The 19,631-nt window shown below is 41.8% G+C and overlaps 2 protein-coding genes across 2 annotated transcripts; both read left to right on the top strand.

The window, feature by feature from the left end:
- Positions 1 to 7,381: 7,381 nt before the first annotated feature.
- LOC121763215 (probable phytol kinase 3, chloroplastic) lies at positions 7,382 to 9,534 on the top strand. The gene is made up of 6 exons (XM_042159167.1): positions 7,382 to 7,745; positions 8,083 to 8,150; positions 8,224 to 8,355; positions 8,708 to 8,823; positions 8,944 to 9,058; positions 9,131 to 9,534. The coding sequence occupies exons 1-6, from the start codon at positions 7,479 to 7,481 to the stop codon at positions 9,306 to 9,308; spliced, it is 876 nt and encodes a 291-aa protein (XP_042015101.1). The 5' UTR covers positions 7,382 to 7,478; the 3' UTR covers positions 9,309 to 9,534.
- Positions 9,535 to 16,813: 7,279 nt separating this feature from the next.
- LOC121764706 (farnesol kinase, chloroplastic-like) lies at positions 16,814 to 18,356 on the top strand. Its single transcript, XM_042160721.1, has 6 exons — positions 16,814 to 17,008; positions 17,136 to 17,203; positions 17,295 to 17,426; positions 17,524 to 17,639; positions 17,705 to 17,819; positions 17,889 to 18,356. The coding sequence occupies exons 1-6, from the start codon at positions 16,892 to 16,894 to the stop codon at positions 18,064 to 18,066; spliced, it is 726 nt and encodes a 241-aa protein (XP_042016655.1). The 5' UTR covers positions 16,814 to 16,891; the 3' UTR covers positions 18,067 to 18,356.
- The last annotated feature ends 1,275 nt before the right edge of the window (positions 18,357 to 19,631 follow it).

Raw genomic sequence — 19,631 nt, 5'->3', positions numbered from 1 at the left:
GACCTCCACGACATCCACTACCTAATAAAGGCTGCATGCCACGATCTAGGTTCAATGTATAAATAGAACCTAGGTCAGATAGATACTTCTTCTAAAAAAAAACTTCTGTTAAGCTCTCTAAAGAGAAAATAGCAAATAGCAAGTCTGTATTGTTAGCTGTAGAAAACAGATCAAGCAATACAACTCTGCCCTCTTTTCTTCCCGTGGATGTAGATTTACCTCAGTAAATCGAACCACGTAAATCTCTGTGTTGATCTTCATTTATTTTTACAAGCATTCATCACCATCAAAAATTCGCCGATTCATCACTGGCGCCGTCTGTGGGAAACAGAGAACCAAATTTGTGATAAAGCGAATTTTTGATCCTTTTTCCACCCCAAAAAAAAAAAAAAAAAAAAATGCATACCAGATCACATAACACCCATAATACCGTTCGTGATAACCGTGAGGAAGCTAGTCCAGCTCGCAGGTCTGAAAAACGGCCTCGGGAGACATCTACCTCCGGTTCTCACGAAGGAGGAACAAGCCACTCCAGGAGTCATCGCGCTGAGTCTTCCCAGCAGCCCGATTTAAACGAAGCTGTCAAGCTGTTCTTGGCCGAGAAGCAGGAGGAGTTCTTAACCTTCCTGCAGAAGAGCCAACAGCCGGAGAAGACAACGACGGATTCTCCCTCCTCATCCAGACATGAAAGTCACTACCGCAGTAGTGACGTGTCTTCCAGGAGAAAGAATCCTCAACCCCGACATGTTCCTGTTCCTCCTCGGTACCGGAACCACAGGAGAACTCCATCTCCTCCGTACCGAAGAGATGTCGGGTTCGCCATGTACGGAGCATTAAAGACTCCGTTCTCGGACGACATCACCCGAACTCCTTTGCCGCGGAACTACCGGACACCGTCAATGACTTATGACGGGCTAGAGGATCCTCATGATTTCTTGGGACGCTATCAATATAATATGGCGAACCAGGGTCTCAATGAGGTCCACATGTGCAAGCTGTTTCCCGAGCTGCTCGTCGGGAACGCCAGAAGATGGTTCGACAGCCTTCCTCAAGGCAGCATTAGATCCTACCGAGATCTAATGGATGCTTTCCACAGGAGGTTCTTTCAGAAAGCAGAAGCCCGGATCACTTCGGCTCAGCTGCTTTCCATTCGTCAAGGTCGCGACGAAAAAATCAGCGACTTCATGACAAGATTCCACAAGGAATGCCTGCAAGTAGACGATCTCAACGATCTGCTTGTCATCTCGGCATTCCAAAATGGAATCCTGCCCGGAGCTCTCTACAGGAAGCTCGTTGAGTGCGGTCCGCAGACAGCTCAGGAAATGTGGGACATTGCGGACCAGTACTCCCGGGCCGATGAGGCAGACCGTCTCAAACGGTCGTTAGACAGCTCATCGTCCCGAGAAGACAGAAGGAAGCCCGATCATAGCGATCGCGGGCATCCTCGCCGGACTCCATTTGAAAGAATTCAAAGGGCTCCGGTGCAAGACAGATTGGGACCCCGTCTCAATCCCGAGAAGCCGCCCGCTCAGTTCGTACCACTGAACAAGTCAAGAGCGGAAATTTTCGAACTACATTCCGATATGTTCGAAAGACCAAAGCGGATGACGAAATCAGCCGCGCGGCGACCTCAGGATCAATATTGCTCCTTCCATCACACCCACGGTCACGATACCGAGGAGTGCCGAGATTTGGCTGCAGGTATTGATGTTCTTGTGAAAACAGGAACGTTAAAAAAATACCAAAGCAAGCAGCCGAAAAAGAACAAAAAGCAGAGAGGTGCGAACTGCAATCCTCAGGATCCGAAAAGGCATGAGGATCCCGAAGACGACGACGAGCCGCAATATGATGGAGTAATCCTGACTATTGATGCTCTCCCTGCCGGGAAGACCAAGTCGTCCCTAAAAGCAGAACGCAGAGGTTCCAATCAAGAGGAGCCAACACATAAAAGGCTGAAGAAAGACGAAATGATTACATTTTCAGACGCCGATCCCGTCCCAGCCATCTCTCCTCACCAAGACGCTATTGTCATTCAAGCCGGAGTGGCAAACAAACTGATCCACAGAGTATTTGTGGATACAGGAGCGTCAGTCAGCATTCTTTTTAAAGAATGTTTCGATAAAATGGAAGTGGATCCAGCTCGGCTCAATCCGGCTCCACTTCCTCTGAAAAGTTTCGCCCAGGAGGACACCCGCCCAGAAGGTATTATCAGCCTTCCGATCACGGTGGGAAAAGCGCCTACAAGCTCCAATACGATGATCGAGTTCTTTGTGGTGAAAGCTCGGTCCCCGTACAACATCATCCTGGGGAGAGACTGGCTCAACACAGTTCGGGCCGTTTGCTCTACTTATCACCTCACCATCAAGATCCCCACTAAAGGTGGGATAGCGGTCATCCGAGGTGATCAAAAGAGAGCAAAAGAATGTCTGCAGATTGCGCTTAAAAGTGCCGAGCAATCAGTTCGGCACCATCAAGCATAGCAATCACAGCAACCGGAGTCAGAGGCAAGCGAGATGACCGAAGTCACTTCAGAGCCGAACTCAATGACCGTTCAGTTATACGAAGATGATCCATCCAGAACGGTCAAGGTCGGCTTCGCAGGAACGCCTCTACTCCGGGAAAAGACCATTCAGCTCCTCAAGGAGTACAAAGATGTCTTTGCATGGTCTCCGTTGGACATGACCGGAGTGCCCCCCGAAGTAATCACTCATCGGTTAAATATTGATCCTTCAATCCGGCCAGTAAAACAGAAGCAAAGACTCTTTGCGGCAGAAAGAAGCCAAGTCATCCATGACGAAGTCCGCCAATTACTAAAAGCGGATGTACTATTCGAGGTGAAATATCCTTCTTGGGTGGCCAATCCTGTGATGATCAAGAAAAAAGGAGGAGGATGGCGGATGTGCATAGATTTTACCGATCTAAACAAGCACTGTCCAAAAGATTGCTATCCCCTTCCGAATATAGATAAAAAAGTAGAAGCTTTGATCGGCTTCGAAATTTTCTGTTTTCTTGATTTATACAAAGGATATCACCAAGTGTTGATGGATGAGAGTGACGCTCCGAAAACAGCTTTCATTACCGATTTCGGCATTTTCGCTTATAAAAAGATGCCATTCGGTTTAAAGAATGCCGGAGCCACTTATCAAAGGATGGTAGACAAGCTTTTTCGGCACCTGATTGGAAAGGAGGTCGAAGTGTATGTTGACGATATAGTCGTCAAAAGCAAAAGCACTTCGGAGTACGAGCACAACCTCAAGTCCACTCTCAACGTGCTCAAGAAAGCCAACCTCAAACTTAATCCCCAAAAGTGTACCTTTTTGGTAGATTCGGGAAAGTTTCTGGGTTGTTGGGTTTCGAAGGACGGACTCAAGGCAAACCCCTCAAAAGTTCAAGTCGTTCAGAACATGGCAATGCCGAAGTCCATACATGACGTGCAAAGGCTAACCGGATGTCTAGCCGCACTGAATCGATTCCTTTCCCAAGCAGCCGAAAAGCAACTGCCGTTCTTCAAGGTGTTGAAAAAGGCACCAAAGTTCGAGTGGGGAGCCGAGCAGAAAAAGGCCTTTGACGAGCTCAAAAGTTATCTAGCCGAGCTTCCTATTCTCTCTGTTCCAACCGAAGCCGAAGTAATATTCTTATACTTAGCGGCATCAGATCAAACCATCAGCGCGGTACTTGTACGAGAAGAAGGCCTAAAGCAGTTTCCCATCTACTTTACAAGCCGAGCATTAAGAGGTCCAGAAACAAGGTATCAACCTCTGGAAAAAATTGCTCTGGCGTTAGTAAATGCAGCAAGGAGACTGCGGCCATACTTCTATGCTCACAAGGTATGTGTCTTAACCGATCTGCCTCTTCGGCAAGTTTTGACCAAGCCAGAAGCATCAGGCAGAATCGCCAAATGGGCCATAGAGCTGGGAGAACACTCAATCGAGTACCTACCTCGGAAAGCCATCAAGGGACAAGCCTTGGCAGATTTTCTTACAGAGGCCAAGTTCGATCAAGCAATCCCTGTTATTGCCGAACAAAAAAATTCTGCCCATGCCGAACTAGCACAGCCCTTGGAATCTGAAGTAGAGCCGCCAGACTGCTGGAGCGGATTCGTAGATGGAGCTTCAAACAAGAGGGGAAGTGGAGCTGGTATTTTACTCGTCGCTCCCGATGGACACGAGGTAACCTACTCACTTCGGTTCCTATTCCCCACTACTAATAATGAAGCCGAGTACGAAGCCCTCCTTGCCGGACTCCAGTTAGCGCAAAGTCTGCTCGTCAAATCTCTCAAAGTCCATTGTGATTCACAAGTCATAGTAAATCACATGTTGGGTACAAATGAAGCTCGTGACGAGAGAATGAAGAAGTATTTGGACAAAGCGAAAAGCATCAGCCGAAGTTTCTCCTATTTTCGGATAATCCGCGTTCCCAGAGCGGAAAATAGCCGAGCAGATACCTTAAGTAAGTTGGCCTCAGATCCGAGCTCAAAGGCGGAAGAATTAATGCATCGAAGCATTGATGAAGCCGAGGTACATTCAATATCCAGCTCGCCGAACTGGATGACGCCGATCTTGCAGTATCTGGATCAGGGACAATTGCCCGAGGATAAGAGAAAAGCTCGGAAAATCACGTACCGAGCACTTCGGTATGAACTTCATGAAGGAGTCCTCTTTAGAAAGTCTTACCTCCAGCCGTTATTGCGGTGCGTAGGACCAGAAGAGACGGACTACATCCTCAGAGAAGTTCATGAAGGATCGTGCGGCAGCCACATCGGAGCTAGAGCTTTAGCTAAAAAAATTCTAAGATGGGGATATTATTGGCCAACCTTGGTACAAGAAGCAGTGCAGCTCGTCAAGACATGCCCGAAGTGCCAAATCCATGCAAATATCCCAAGGATGCCGCAGACCGATCTATCCACTATGCAAAGCCCTTGGCCTTTCATGCAATGGGGCATAGACATAGTGGGACCACTTCCTCAAGCTCCTCGGCAAATGAAATTCCTAATCGTTGCCGTGGACTACTTTACGAAGTGGGTGGAAGCTGAACCATTAGCTACGATAACGAGCTCGAAGGCATTGGATTTCGTCTGGAAGAACATAGTGTGCCGATTTGGCATACCCCACATCCTCATCTCGGATAACGGGACTCAGTTCACCGACAAGACGTTCAAGAATTGGTGCCAAGAGCTGAATATTCAACAGCGGTTCACTTCGGTCTCTCATCCACAAGCAAACGGACAAACGGAGGTAACAAATCGTATCCTGGTGAAAGGGTTAAAAGCTCGGTTAGAACAAGCCAAAGGACAATGGGTAGAAAATCTCCCTCAAGTCCTATGGTCCTACCGAACTACACCCACAACCTCCAACGGTGAAACTCCGTACAGTCTGGTATACGGCACTGAAGCCGTGATTCCGGTGGAGATCGGCGTACCCAGTCCCCGAACTCTAAATTTCTCCTCAGAAATGAATGACGACGGACTGAGAGCCGAGCTAGATCTTGCCGAAGAAAGAAGAGAATTGGCATGCATAAAAGCAGCCAAGTACAAGGAACAAGTAGCCCGGTATTACAACCAAAGGGTGAAGAAGCTGCAATTTCAAGTGGGAGATCTCGTCCTGAGAAACAACGAAGTAAGCCGAGCAGAAAAGCTGGGCAAGCTCGAACCCACATGGGAAGGTCCGTATCGGGTGTCAGAAGTCCTCGGCAAAGGGTCTTACAAATTGGCTCACATGTCAGGAGAACAGGTACCCCGAACATGGCACATTTCCAACCTCAAAAAGTTCCATTTGTAAGAGACAGTCCGGTCAGTCAGTCTTGAGTCCTGTTTGCTCAATGTGCTTTATTTGGTTTGCTTAGTCTTTGTTTGTCTCTGTGCGTTTTGTCTGTGTGTTTTGTCTGTCTCTGTGCGTGTCGTCTCTTACAAATGTTACTGAGGTAGCTTGTTCTTCGAAGGCTGATCCCCTTCTTAGAACATGTACAAGCCAACGATTGCGAGTCAAAGCTTCTACAGAAGATACAAGACCACAATTCAGCTTAAACAAGCAGTTCGTCTGAAACGAGCTGCAACAAGCCAACGATTGTGACTCAAAGCTTCTACAGAAGATACAAGACCACAATTCAGCTTAAGAATCAAGCACTTCGTCTGAAACGAACTGCAACAAAAGTCTGATTCTCGCGATAAAACTTGCCTGAATTACGACTAGGGAAAGTCCGATCCACGCGATAAAACTCGCCGAATTAGGACAAGGGAAAGTCCGATCCCCAAATTAGGACAACGGAAAGTTCGATCCGAGCGATAAAACTCGCCAAATTAGGACACAAACCAAGTCCGGTCAAAGAAGAGTTCACTTCATCAGACCGAAGACAAACATCAACTTACCCCGTACCTTTATCCAGAATGCCGAAGTGATTCACTTCACTCTTCGGGAGGGGGTAGTGATGGAGTACGTACTAAACAAGCCCAACAGCAGTAAAGCCCAAGAAAGAGTATCAGTTCGGCATGGCTAAAGAGTATCAGTCCGGCATGACTCAAGAGTTCAGTTCGGCACAACCACAGAGTTCGGCCCCAGCCTACAGCTCGGTAAAAGCCAATCAATCAAACTCTGCTCTGGTCGGCATCAAGCTCTACTCTCAGATCGGCAAAAGCTGCTCGGCAATAATTCAGCAGTCCGGTCTCAGTATTCGACCGAACTAGGAAATAGTGGACTCATGCAAGATTTCCACCTCCGCTACACCGATTATCTATTTAGTGGTGTCAAGCAGTCATTAACTCATGCAGGATAGTGGACCCATGCAAGGTCGCCACGACCTCCACGACATCCACTACCTAATAAAGGCTGCATGCCACGATCTAGGTTCAATGTATAAATAGAACCTAGGTCAGATAGATACTTCTTCTAAAAAAAAACTTCTGTTAAGCTCTCTAAAGAGAAAATAGCAAATAGCAAGTCTGTATTGTTAGCTGTAGAAAACAGATCAAGCAATACAACTCTGCCCTCTTTTCTTCCCGTGGATGTAGATTTACCTCAGTAAATCGAACCACGTAAATCTCTGTGTTGATCTTCATTTATTTTTACAAGCATTCATCACCATCAAAAATTCGCCGATTCATCACTAGTCATCTAGGATTGAGTTGTAGAATTGAATGTTATGAACTAAACACACTGTTTATTTAATCTCGAGATAAAATCCTGCAAATCGAACTCCTAATATAACTTCAATTGTGGGACGGAGGGAATATTCAACGCCCGTAGCAAAAGCTTTTTTAATCAATCCCCGATTCCCATCTTAACCATAATTAACAGTTTTGTTTATTTTGACCGCCATTAATTCAAAGTTTGGTGCATTAAATATTTCTCAGCTCACCAATATCCCACATTTACGGCAATGGCGTCCGCGTCTCTACCCCGCTGGCCTAATAAACCACGTGGGCGGCGCAGTTTAGCATTTTATGCAGCCACCCACCCCCTCCAGCTACTCAAAACGACACCGTTATGGCCCTGGCAATCGGTTTCTTCACAATCCCCCCAAATTCCACCCCCAATTTGCGTTGCCCTCTGAAGAAAGACGCCTTCAATTTCATCCACCTGCTCAAGCCGACGCCGCGGAGGAGGATCCGCCGGGAGCTGAAGTCGGTGGCGGCGATGTTTACTGACAACGTCGTTGTCAGCGACCTCATCGCCGGCGGTTTGTCGGGCGGGGTTGCGCTGTCGCTGCTTAAGCTTTGGGAACAAACGGCTAAGAGAGGCATATTTGACCAGGTTTGTTGTTTCCTTCCATCATTTTGTGATGGTAAGAAATCTCTGCTATAAATGTTAAGTTATGTTTCAGAATTTTATGTGTATTATGCTTGAATTTGGGGATGCTTGGTGAGAAACTGCTTTCTCAAATCAATTGATGAATGATAATAGATACAAAGTTCATCCAAAACATAGCTCTGTGAATGGTGTTGTTATTAGGTCCAATGAGGTTTAGAGTAGAAGATTTATACATAGCTTTATGAATTATGATTTGTTTGATTTCTATGTTGTAAAATCTTGAGTTCAAGCATTTGTTAGCCTCTTTCTAAGCATGTGTTGTTTTAATTTTGTTTTGTAGAAACTAAATAGGAAGCTTGTACACATCACTCTGGGATTAGCATTCATGCTTTGCTGGCCTATGTTCAGGTAACATTCACTATATGTCCACTGTGATAGAGGGTTTCAGTTATCTAATTGAGCTAATGATACTATGTTGTAGTCCTGGTCGCCAGGGAGCGATTTTCGCAGCTCTCATTCCTGCTGTTAATATAATCAAAATGCTTCTCATGGGGCTTGGAATATGGAAGGATGATGCAACTGTCAAGTCCATGACCAGAGATGGGGACTATAGGTATGTTTCAAATCAAATGTCATTAAACTTCAAGCATAATGGCATTCCAGTTTTCTTGGTACTTCAGTTCTCCTATTATAAAACCACATCGGTTTGATGCATGCCTTTCGGAAATGTGGAAAACATAGCCTGCTTTTGAAGCTTAAATGGAAACTTTTTGATGCATAATAGATTCTTTCTTAGTTCAACAGCATGATGTGTTGATGTTGCAAGAAATGGTGATTTGAGAAGAAGAGCTTCTAAGACTCCGAATAAGTTGATTTAAGACCAAATGCATGAGACTACTCACAGTGTTTTCCCCATCCTATGCAATGTGAAACTTCTTTAGTTCTGATGGCCATTCTCTATTCAGGGAACTCCTTAAGGGGCCGTTGTACTATGCTTCCACGATCACTTTAGCCAGTGCCATTTACTGGAGAACATCACCTATAGCAATTGCAGCAGTTTGTAACATGTGTGCTGGTGATGGTATTATTTTTTCTGATTCTGCACAATTTTTCCAACATTGTTAGCAGGATTTACTGGAATTTATATTTCCCAGGACAAATACCGAAATGTAGATGAGATGACCATATTCTTCCTTCTCAGGTATGGCTGATATTGTGGGTCGTCGTTTTGGTGGCCAGAAACTTCCCTACAATAAAAATAAATCAGTTAATGGCAGTATTGCAATGGCGAGTGCTGGTTTCTTGGCTTCACTCGGGTAACAAACTCTCCCTCGTCCTCCTTAAACTATGTTAAAATCTATTGCTGAGATTGAGTTATGCCTCAACAGATTCATGATCTACTATTCATCTTTCGGTTTCATGGAAGCAAGCATGAAAACGGTTCTTGGGTTTCTAATATTGTCTGCTGCTGCTGCATTAGTTGAATCACACCCTTTAAGCAGTGAGCTTGATGACAACTTGACTGTGCCACTGACCGCGGTTTTGGTTGGCAGTTTAGTTTTCTGAGTTTGAATCCTCATAGCCAGGGGCGATGTAACGAACGAAGATTGACCCGGAAATGATGAAAATTGAGCAAATTCTGTTGTAGGAAGCACTAGTGTTTCTTGTTGTAGTTGTAAGTTGAATTTGTTGAGCATGGCAAGATCTCATGTTTGTAAAATTGCAGAGTGAACGTGTCCCTGTTGTAGTAACAACATAATAAATGCACATAATTTGTGGATTTGAGTTTTAAGTTAGTTACAAAATCAAAATTAATAATTTTTTAGGTTATTATTATCCAATAAAAATTACTCCATAGCATTGGTAAGTTAGTATGTATAACAACCCTGACGTTTGAAAGACAATACTTAAATTCATATATAAATAATTACTACTACAATTTGATTCACAGTTTATTAGTTTAACAAGTTTTTATTAATTTTTAATATAATGAGATAAATATATTTATAGGAAAAATAGTTTTATAGCTTAAAAAACAAATAACCTAGTTAATATTCACTTTTATCCGTATAATTTATGTCTTAATTTATCTTAATTTTAATTCAATAGTACCAAACTAGTCCTGAAAATTTATACTCCATCCGTCCCATAAAAATATGTGCACTTTTCATTTTTGTCCATCCCACAAAAATATGTGCATTCTAGTTTTTGGAAAGTTATACCAATTTAATAATGTAGGTCCCACTATCCACTAACACTACTTTAACTATCAATCTCCTCCTCTCTCTTACTTTACCATACCATTTTCCTCATCTCTCTTACTTTACTATTTTTTTTCTTAATTCTCGTGTCATATCCATTGCTCATATTTTTATGGGACAGAGGGAGTATTAAATGTGACCATCTCCAACTATCCAACAATTAACATAGAGTATCACAAAATTAACATAGAGTATCACAAAAATATGTGCATTGCTCATATTTTTATGGGACAGAGGGAGTATTAAATGTGACCATTTCGTCAATATATTTACTTTGATAATACGACTCATGACATATACTTTGTATTCACTACTACTATTGTAATCTACATGCTAATAATGTTTTGAAATTATAAGTTTTGGAGACCAAAACTGTGTGAACTATTTATTTTGTGTTGACGAGCTTTTAACTTTATTTGTATTTTACTATATACTTTATTCTCATAAGTCATAACTCACTGCATAATGATTTTATTTTATATTTTGTTCCAGTTTACAATTTGTCTTCATTATTTTGAAAAACGTATGGCCCGTGCATAGCACGGGTGTTAATACTTGTACAGTAAAATGTTAAAGATGGAAGAAAACATATTTTTTGATGAATATTAATTAATTAATATTCCAAGAAAACTAAATTGTAGTCATAATAAATTAATATACTAAAATGACACTTTATTTTTTATTTTATAAAAAATCTATAGAAGTAGTGATAAAATGTGATAATTTGAACTTTTTTAGTATATTGATTAGGTAATCTTAATTTTTAATAACATATACAAAGTTAATGAAAAATATTAAAGGTAGGAGATAAATTTTATTTTATTTTTACTGAAAAATAAATTTAATATGCATCAAAATATTTAATTAAAGAAATAAAAGCATAAAAATGCAAAAAGTAATTTAGATGCATTTAGTTTCAATATTATATATAATTACACTTGTTAGCATATTTATAAATTAATTCTTATATTCAATATTTCAATAGTATACTATAAAAATTTAAAAAATGAGAAAATAAAATTTATGTGCACCAAAAATTTCAATAAAAGAAATAAAGACCAATAAATTAAAGAAATGTTCAATATATTAGGTGTATTTAGTTTCCATATTATACATGGTTATTAATTACACTTGTCAAAAAACTATTAGTTGGTCACACCAAATCATATTGCCAACTTGGTGTGTTAAGACCATGGAATATTTTCTCTCAAAATTGTAATAGTGAAGACACCATTACATTAAATGCGACCATCTCCAACATACAATATCACGAAATTAAGTAATTAACACGTGCTGGTATGCCAAATTTATTGAACTCGATATTGGATAATTACAGATCTTATACCGTTAAATTTAAATTTTAAATCATGTTTAAAAATCATACAATATCATGAATTAATAATGTAAATCAGGTTCGGGATGTTATCGTATTGTTATCACGTTGATCCAATATATTTCGTGTTGTTAATGGATTCGTAACAAGTGTGAATCATATTCGTGTTTGAAGGTGGCATGCCGAATTTGTTTACAAATTGAGGGTTCATTAATAGATTGAGTTTGAATTAAACTTTATTGAGTTGATAATCTTGGATGGATCTAGCTTAATGCTAAAAGGGGCAAATGTCCATGCTCATATTTCAGTACATATATATTGCTATAAATTTTTTTTATCACTAATTACACCTTTTTAAAAAAATTAAATTATCTCTATGTTATATATTTGTTCTTTTTACTAAAAATTCCTAGCTTCGTACTTGAATTTATTCATTATTAAGTTCACCTATCTACATTCTACATGATTTGTTAGTCTAGTAATTTTGTCATTTTTACAGCACACGATTTTGAATTCATGGGCGGACCCAAATATACTAAATTCACTTTTTAAATATTTTTCTTATAACTCTTTTATGTTTGTTTAAATTTTAGTATATAAATTGTTATGTATAAACTGTTTAGGTGATTCTGTAAGTCTGTAAGATTCGAGATGTGATATTAATTCACGTTTTTTGCTAAAATATATCTCAATTGATTCTGACTGGATTTTTAACTCTGTCAAATTAGACATGTAATATTAAATCTGTCAAATTTGGCTAATTTTTGCATACTTAATTGATGAATAAAGTGATTTTTTAAAATAAATATGGGACCAGCACAAATATAAAAGTGAAAAAATTAAGAAGAATTGACCTTATAGTGATAGTTAACGTCTCAAATGTCGCGTCTCCTATAACATTTCACCTGCTTATGTTTAAATATAGAAAATATCTAATTACACATGAATCACCAATCTCCCATCGTAATTTTTCATCAGTAGCCGCAAAATATTTATATCATTAGAGCATCCATGTCCGTGCTCTTACCAGTGAGCATGGATGTGGGTCCAGCCCCACTTTTTCTGCCGGCTCTTAGGCAAGAGCACAACACCCACATCCGTGCTCTTCCGCAAGGACGAGCACAAGGATCCCACCATTCTATTATTCAATTTAAATAAAAACATTTCCACAAAATTAAAATTCATTAAAAATACCAGAAATAATATTACAAATTACAATAAAATTAAAAATTATATAATTAAATTCCTAAAAAATAAAAATTACATAATTAAAATCCTAAAAAATGAAAATTACATAATTAAACTACTAAAAAATAAAAATTACACAATTTAAGCGTAAAAATGCCCCTGGTGAAGACTAATCATCATCCGGCAATACCCCTAACGTTCTTTGGAGACCCCGTATCATCGCCACATGAGATCGAAGTTGCTCGGGGTCATATTGACCTATCGGCCAAATTGAGTTGGGCCAAAACCCCCCACAACGAGTTGGTGGGGAGGTTGAGGTGGCATATAGGGAACGGGAACGGGAGCGGGAGCAGGTTCGGGATCGGGGGCGGATGGAGTCGCGGCGCGACGGCGGTTGGCCGCCGCCTTCTTCCTTCCTTGCGGTCGGCGTTGGGAACCGCTCGTGTAATACCCGAAAATTTGTGGAATTTTATTCTTGTAATTAAGGATGAAATTTTTATTTTTTTGTGTTTAAAATATGGTGTGGAAAATATTGTTTGTGTTTATTTGATTGTTGTGGATGTGGTATTTTCTACCTAGGCAAATTAAAATGGAATTAAGTAATTAAGCTATGAATAAAAACTCCTAATTAACAAATTAAATCCCTCCCTCCCCAATTCTCTCTTCTTTTTCGAAAAAAAACCTCCCCCATCACCCCATGATTCTCTCAACCGCCCTCACTCCCTCATAACCGATTTCCCTCCCCCTCTTTTCCATTCGTTCTCTCTTCTCGCTCTCTCTCTCTCTCTCTCTCTCTCTCTCGCTCTCTAGCTCTCATCTCTCTCGAAGTGTGCTCTCACGGTAAGCTCTCGCCCCTCTCTCTCTCGGTTTACCTTTCCCCATTCATCCCCTTCTCATCATCATCTTGGCTTCTTCAAGGTGTTACGCTCGTACGTTGTAAATCGGTGTAGGGAAAGCTTCGATTTTACGTTTGAACTATCCAAGAAAGGTAACCAAACCCTAACCCTTGTTTAATTCGAAAACTCATGCATATAGGACGTTTTGGATGGTCTGAATAGGGTTTGTGGCTATGTGATATGGTTGAGCATGTTTTTGGTAGTAACTGGCAGTGGGTTCCGACCCCTTTTTATCTAAGCAAACGATCTCCGTTGGGTACGAATTTTGAACTGTAAAAAGGTTAATGTGGCTTCTGTGTGGTGTGTAATTTTCAGCCTCTTTGGATGTCGTATGAATTTATTATGATTTTTGCAAGTAAACTGCGCAGTTTCGCGAGTTGTATGTTTTTGGGAGATGTTTTCATGTGCAATTGGCGTGATTCTGAGTGCTATGTTTTTGTGATGAATGTGGGTGTGTTTGACCAAGAGATGGCTCGGGAAAATCAGTGTTTGGTTCGAGGGTTTTGCGTGGGTTGGCCGAGAGTTTTAGGGGCCGTCCTAGGGCAGTGTTGTGGGGGGGTTTTGAAGGGATGATCCCAGGTGTCTGGGTGTGTTTTGGGACGGAGAATGTGTGGTGTGAATGTTGTATAGGGTTTGAGAATCGGAAGTTGGAGGAAAGTGAGTGTGCACGGGACGAGCCAGGAAGCCGAGGTGCCGAGCAGGCGGCCGAGATGCCGAGCCAGCGGCCGAGGGGCCGAGCAGGCGGCCGAGGTGCCGAGCCAGCGGCCGAGGTGCCGAGCAGGCGGCCGAGGTGCCGAGCAGGCGGCCGAGGTGCCGAGCCAGCGGCCGAGGTGCCGAACAGGTGGCCGAGGTGCCGAGCCAGCGGCCGAGACACCGAGCCATGTCGAGACGCCGATCCTTTTTCCGAGTTTTTCCGAACCTTTTCCGAGCCAAGCGAGCCGTTTGCACAGTAAGGGTATGCCAGGACTTGGAGTGTTGTGTTCGTGTGTCGTGTGCGCGTTTTGGGTACGTCGTTTGCGTGCGGGGTGTGTTTCGAACGTGTGACTTTGTGTGTTTGTTTTGTAACATGTTGTTAAGTGTATGTACGTGTAACGTGCTAGATGTTGAAGTCGTCCACGTAGGAATCATGCATTGTCGTTTAAAGTCTCGTCTCTTCTGACTCTAATCATGATACAATTTATCTTTCAAAAGGGTGATCGTTTACGAGGAAAGTGTGGTTGAAGAAGGGAATTATTTTAAAAGCTAAGCAATCGAGGTGGGCTTTTCTACCCTACTTTTACGTGGGTTGTTTTTAATACGGACTCTGTTCCGGAATTGTTTATGGAGGTGAACTGTTTGTCTTGCCAAATGTTTTGATTTGAAACCTATCTGAAGTGGTTTACCACATATGTTTAATCGAATTCGGGTCTGTTGGGCTGCGAACCCTCAGGCTAGTGTACACGAGACTGGGTGCCATCTGAGAGCAAGTTGGCCGGTCTAGATGACCTGGGGTGTGGCCACGCCCCTTGTCACCGTTTGGATCAGATAGTGTATGATTGAGGGAATAAGGGTGGCAATATCGAAAAATGACTGCGCAGTCGAATTTATGAAATATATTTTGGTGTACTTGGGTTATTTTCATTACACTCAAAACCCCAATGTTACACTGTTATGGCATGACAAACTATGATTTTGGCGTGTGTCCACTGAGTGCAATAAGTACTCAGCCCTGCATGTTGTTTTCTTAATGTGCAGGTTGAGCGGCGATGGGGAGGACGGATGTTGAGCAGTTAAAGTCAAAATGCGTTTCACTTTGTTTTGGATAATGTCGTGTCGTCATACCCGGCATTATCTGGCTTTTGATCTTTTTCCGCTGCTTGTAATCCGAAACAATGTTTTCTTTTAAACTCTGGTTACTTAAACTTTTGAAATGTCGCTACAGTACCTTGTTTTAAAATGAATTTCCTTTTATTAAATGTCTTTGGGTCAAATATTCTTGTTTTTCCCCTTTCTTCCCCGCTTCTTTACTCCTCCCCTAGTCGCGGTCCACCGTACTTCCTATCCTTAGGAAATGCGGGCGTGACAGCTCGGGCCGGCGTCGGGGCTACCCAAGTTAGCTCCGGCAACTTGGCTAGCCACGTCTTCGGAGCAGACGTCGGATAGGGATACCGACCTTGACCGTTTGGAGGAGCCGCTAGAGGAGGATGTTACGCCTCCCCTATACTTCGGATGCGACCACGTCTCCTGCCTAATGTTGAGGTACTTGAACGGCTTGTAGTTCATGGATTGGTAGGTCGACAAGGCGGAACTGATGATATCGACCTCGCTCCGGCCGCTCCCCGCCGACCGCTCTTCCTGGAGGTAATACCCCTGAAACTTTTGTATTTCTTCGTTGGCTCTGTATATGGCGTTGCGCACCATACTCTCGTTGTGCTCGATTATTTCAGCCGGCCGGTTTTCATTGTACCAGCGACAGATGTGCCACCAATAATGATCGCCGGATTGGTTCGTGCCAATCTCCGGATCTTCGGAGATTGACAAGAACGCTTTGAACAATTGCTTCATCTCCGCCGGAGTGTACGGTGTGCGGACACCGCGAGTAGGAGGAGTCCGAGTTTGGGAGGGGCCGTTCGACCTCGCTTTAGGCTCGGGTGTCCACCCGTATTGCCCTTCGGGGGCATCTTGGTCGTCGATCAGGTAAGGCCGGTAGCCACCCAGAACTTCCGAACCTTGGGTTTGAGGAGGGGCCGAATATTCCGTTTCCGGACTAGGAAACGGTTGTGAATCGAACCAATCGGGGTTCCAACCGTGGGAGCTCGGGGGTGATCGCCGTGGTCGGACATTGTTTTGTTGTAAGAGTAAGAGTGAATTAAAGATTGGATGAGAATTGAGAAAGGAAATGAGAGAATTTAGATGATAATTGTGTAGTGTGGTGTGAATTTTTGATGTGGAAGTGAGAGTATTTATAGATGAAAATGTGTATTTTTGGGGAAAAAATTAAAAAATAAATTAAAAGTGGGTAGAAAACGGATATAATTTTTTGAGAAGTGGGAAAATATTTTTTTTTTAATCGGAATTTTTATTAAAATCGGTTTTTTTTTAAAAAAATTTAAATTTCCAACGGCTATGCCGTTGGCCAATCACACGCTGCCACGTCGCCTGCTCGCTAGCACGGACGTGCTCGATGCATCGAGCAGCGTCGTGCCAGCGGCGCGAGCGCAGCGGCGGACAGCGTCTGCGTGCCGCTGACACGGACGCACGGACGCCGTCCTGCTCGCCGTTGTGGATGCTCTTAGATCTAATTAGAAGCAGATATATTTATTGTGAAAACCAGTCTTAGAGGTAGCTGCAAGCCCTTTTTTATTAGCCATAAATACAAATTTAGTTTAAATAGTAGTATGCCCCTACCTATATTATTCATAAATCTCGCTCTTCTTTGAAAACGAATTACCACTATTTGCAATTTCTTCAGACTCGCCGTCAGCCGCGGCAATGTTTTCCGACAACGTCGTTATCAGTAATATCATCGCCGGCGGCTTGTCGGCTGGGATTACGGGTTCCGTGCTCAAATTATTGGAAATAACTGCTACCAGAGGCGTATTTGATCAGGTTCGTGTTGGAAATAACATAGTCTTGTATTTTTTTTAAATTTGGTCCGTACACCAAAATTAGTCTGTTGACTGGTATCTCTTTTGGCCGTTACGTAACTTGGGCCTCTTTTTTGTTTTGTGTTTAGAAGCTGAATAGGAAGCTGGTGCACATTAGCTTTGGATTAGTCTTCATGCTTTGCTGGCCTCTGTTCAGGTAATAATAATGATATACTACTATATAAGATCTTTGCTTTTCTCCATTTGTGTAGTATTAGCAATGTTCAATATCTACAAACATGTTGTAGTTCTGGTCGTGCTGGAGCAGTTGTAGCATCTCTCATTCCCGGTATGAATGTCGTCAACATGCTTCTTTTGGGATCCGGGATACGGAAGGACGATGCAACTGTCAAGTCCATGACTAGGACCAATGACCATAGGCACGTACTATATACTTATATCTTTAAACATAATAAATGTACATTTGATTTGTTGTCTGAACTCTTCTTATGTTTCATGAATCTCTTTGATCTGCAGGGAGCTACTGAAGGGGCCGTTGTGTTATATTTCCGCACTGACACTTGTCACCGCATTCTACTGGCGAACGTCTCCTATCGCGATTGCAGTATTCTGCAACGTGTGTGCTGGTGATGGTAAAGTAGTTTTGCAAATTCTTATGCTTGGTTAAATTTTTTAGCCCTTAACATTCTATTTGTAGGCATGGCTGACATTTTTGGAAGGCGATTCGGGCGCAAAAAACTTCCCTACAACAGAGACAAGTCCGTGGCTGGTACTGTCGCGATGGCATGTGCCGGTTTCTTGGCCTCTGTCGGGTAAGACGGATACACCCTGAAATGGTACGATGGGTACGAGAGTATGGTATCTAACTTAGATTCGTGCAGATACATGCTCTACTTTTCGGGGTTGGGCTACATCGAAGCAAGCTTCGAATTGGTGATTAAGTTTTTGGTAGTGTCTATTGCTTCTGCATTAGTTGAATCTCACCCTAAAAGCACTCAACTTGATGACAATTTCACAGTACCATTGGCTGTCTTCTTGCTTGGCACTTTGGTCTTTTGACCATGTAACATCACTTCTTTCCCGGAGCGGATCTCCTACTCCACTCCTACACCACACTCACATCAAAATAAAATAATTCACCATCACTTATTAAAATTATAATATTATTTTATTTTGTTGTGAGTAGGTGGAGCAGGAATGAAGTAGGAGATCGAAAGTGCTTCTTTCCATATTTCTTAGTAGTATATGTCTTGTTCTTGTGATAATAATGTTTGCTCTCTATCAACTTGCAGTAGTATGTAATAGCACTCACGTGCACTCTCTCACTGAACCTATGAACTATCGAGTAAATTTATCGAGATGAATCTCATTTTCTATTAAAAATATTTTAATTAATTATTTGTCATTCTTTCTCTTAGTTATTAAGTAGTACTCCCTCTATCCCGGCTAAGATGACACATTTTTTGGCTGACATGAGATTTATAGAGAGAGAAAGAAAACTGAATATTTTAATAGGAGTGAGAAAAAGTGGTTGAGTGTATTAATTGGAAAGAGAAAGTTTCTAAAAAAGAAAATGTGTCATCTTAATTAGGATAAATTAAAAAAAGGAAAACATAGCATTTTAAGTGGGACGGAGAGTATTAAAATATGCATCATCTGCGATTAAAATTATTTTTTCTCATTGCGACATGATACTATAGTAAAAAAAGGAAAAAACTCCTACATTGCATAAGGTTTAATCTTGAGTGATGTTATGTGTTTCCCCAATTTATTTCCGTTGATCAATTTAGTTTGCTACCTATGTGGAAATGGCAGAGATTTTTGCATGTAGTTGATCAAGTAATATAAAATATAACCGATCGGGTGGATCAGTCTGTAATTGTCGTTGCAACTTGATCAAGGCGCCCCTCTCTGCTTTCGAAACTATTTATAACTCCCTAACATGCAACCTACTTAAAACAGTAAGCGACAAGTACGGTGTCGATCCCACAGAAAAGCTGGTGTGTTGAGTGTGTGTTTAGTGAACATGGTTTTGGCTGCGGCCACGTTTTAAGTTGGGAGTTTTTTAAACCACTGGATTAAGCTAGCCAGAATGTAAACTATCTACTTGATCAAGTGGCATATCAATGCTGGAAACAGTGAACTGATCAGGTAAGCGACAAACTGAAATAAATGACTTAACTACTTAAGCATGCTACGAATCTACGAATTACTTTGCCATTCAACATTATGCAAGTTCAAACATTGGACCTGGGAATTTAAAACTGAAACTGAGCCAGAACGGTCGACGAGATTTCCACAAACAAATAACTTTGATTTTAAACAGTATTCAGAACAGAACTTGGAAAGTGCAGAATACAAAACAAGAACGATTTTTCAACTGCGTAACAAACACGAAATTTAACTAAGTGACTAGATTTGAAATGTAAGAAAGCGATAAATCCAAAAGGTTCTCGGTCGGAAACTGAAACTGCGCCAAACAGATCTGGGTTTCTCTATCGTGCTCCCTTCTGTCGCACTCCTTCTTACTCTCTAGCTAACCATTGCTAACTCTCGAAACGAAACTGGAACGTAACTCCTAAAATGTAAAAAGAGCGGAACTAAAAAGATAAAAGGAATCACTC

The sequence above is a fragment of the Salvia splendens genome, chromosome 14, assembly GCF_004379255.2.
Source record: "Salvia splendens isolate huo1 chromosome 14, SspV2, whole genome shotgun sequence".
NCBI lineage: Eukaryota > Viridiplantae > Streptophyta > Magnoliopsida > Lamiales > Lamiaceae > Salvia > Salvia splendens.
The sequence above is the reverse complement of the archived record's forward strand: the minus strand, read 5'-3'. Positions and strand labels throughout refer to the sequence as shown.

Excerpts from the sequence above, each read along its gene's own strand:
- LOC121763215 (XM_042159167.1), top strand. The coding sequence starts at position 7,479 with ATGGCCCTGGCAATCGGTTTCTTCACAATCCCCCCAAATTCCACCCCC. Across the intron at positions 8,151-8,223 it reads CTTTGCTGGCCTATGTTCAG|TCCTGGTCGCCAGGGAGCGA; the intron begins GTAACATTCACT and ends ACTATGTTGTAG. Across the intron at positions 9,059-9,130 it reads GGTTTCTTGGCTTCACTCGG|ATTCATGATCTACTATTCAT; the intron begins GTAACAAACTCT and ends ATGCCTCAACAG.
- LOC121764706 (XM_042160721.1), top strand. The coding sequence starts at position 16,892 with ATGTTTTCCGACAACGTCGTTATCAGTAATATCATCGCCGGCGGCTTG. Across the intron at positions 17,204-17,294 it reads CTTTGCTGGCCTCTGTTCAG|TTCTGGTCGTGCTGGAGCAG; the intron begins GTAATAATAATG and ends AACATGTTGTAG. Across the intron at positions 17,820-17,888 it reads GGTTTCTTGGCCTCTGTCGG|ATACATGCTCTACTTTTCGG; the intron begins GTAAGACGGATA and ends AGATTCGTGCAG.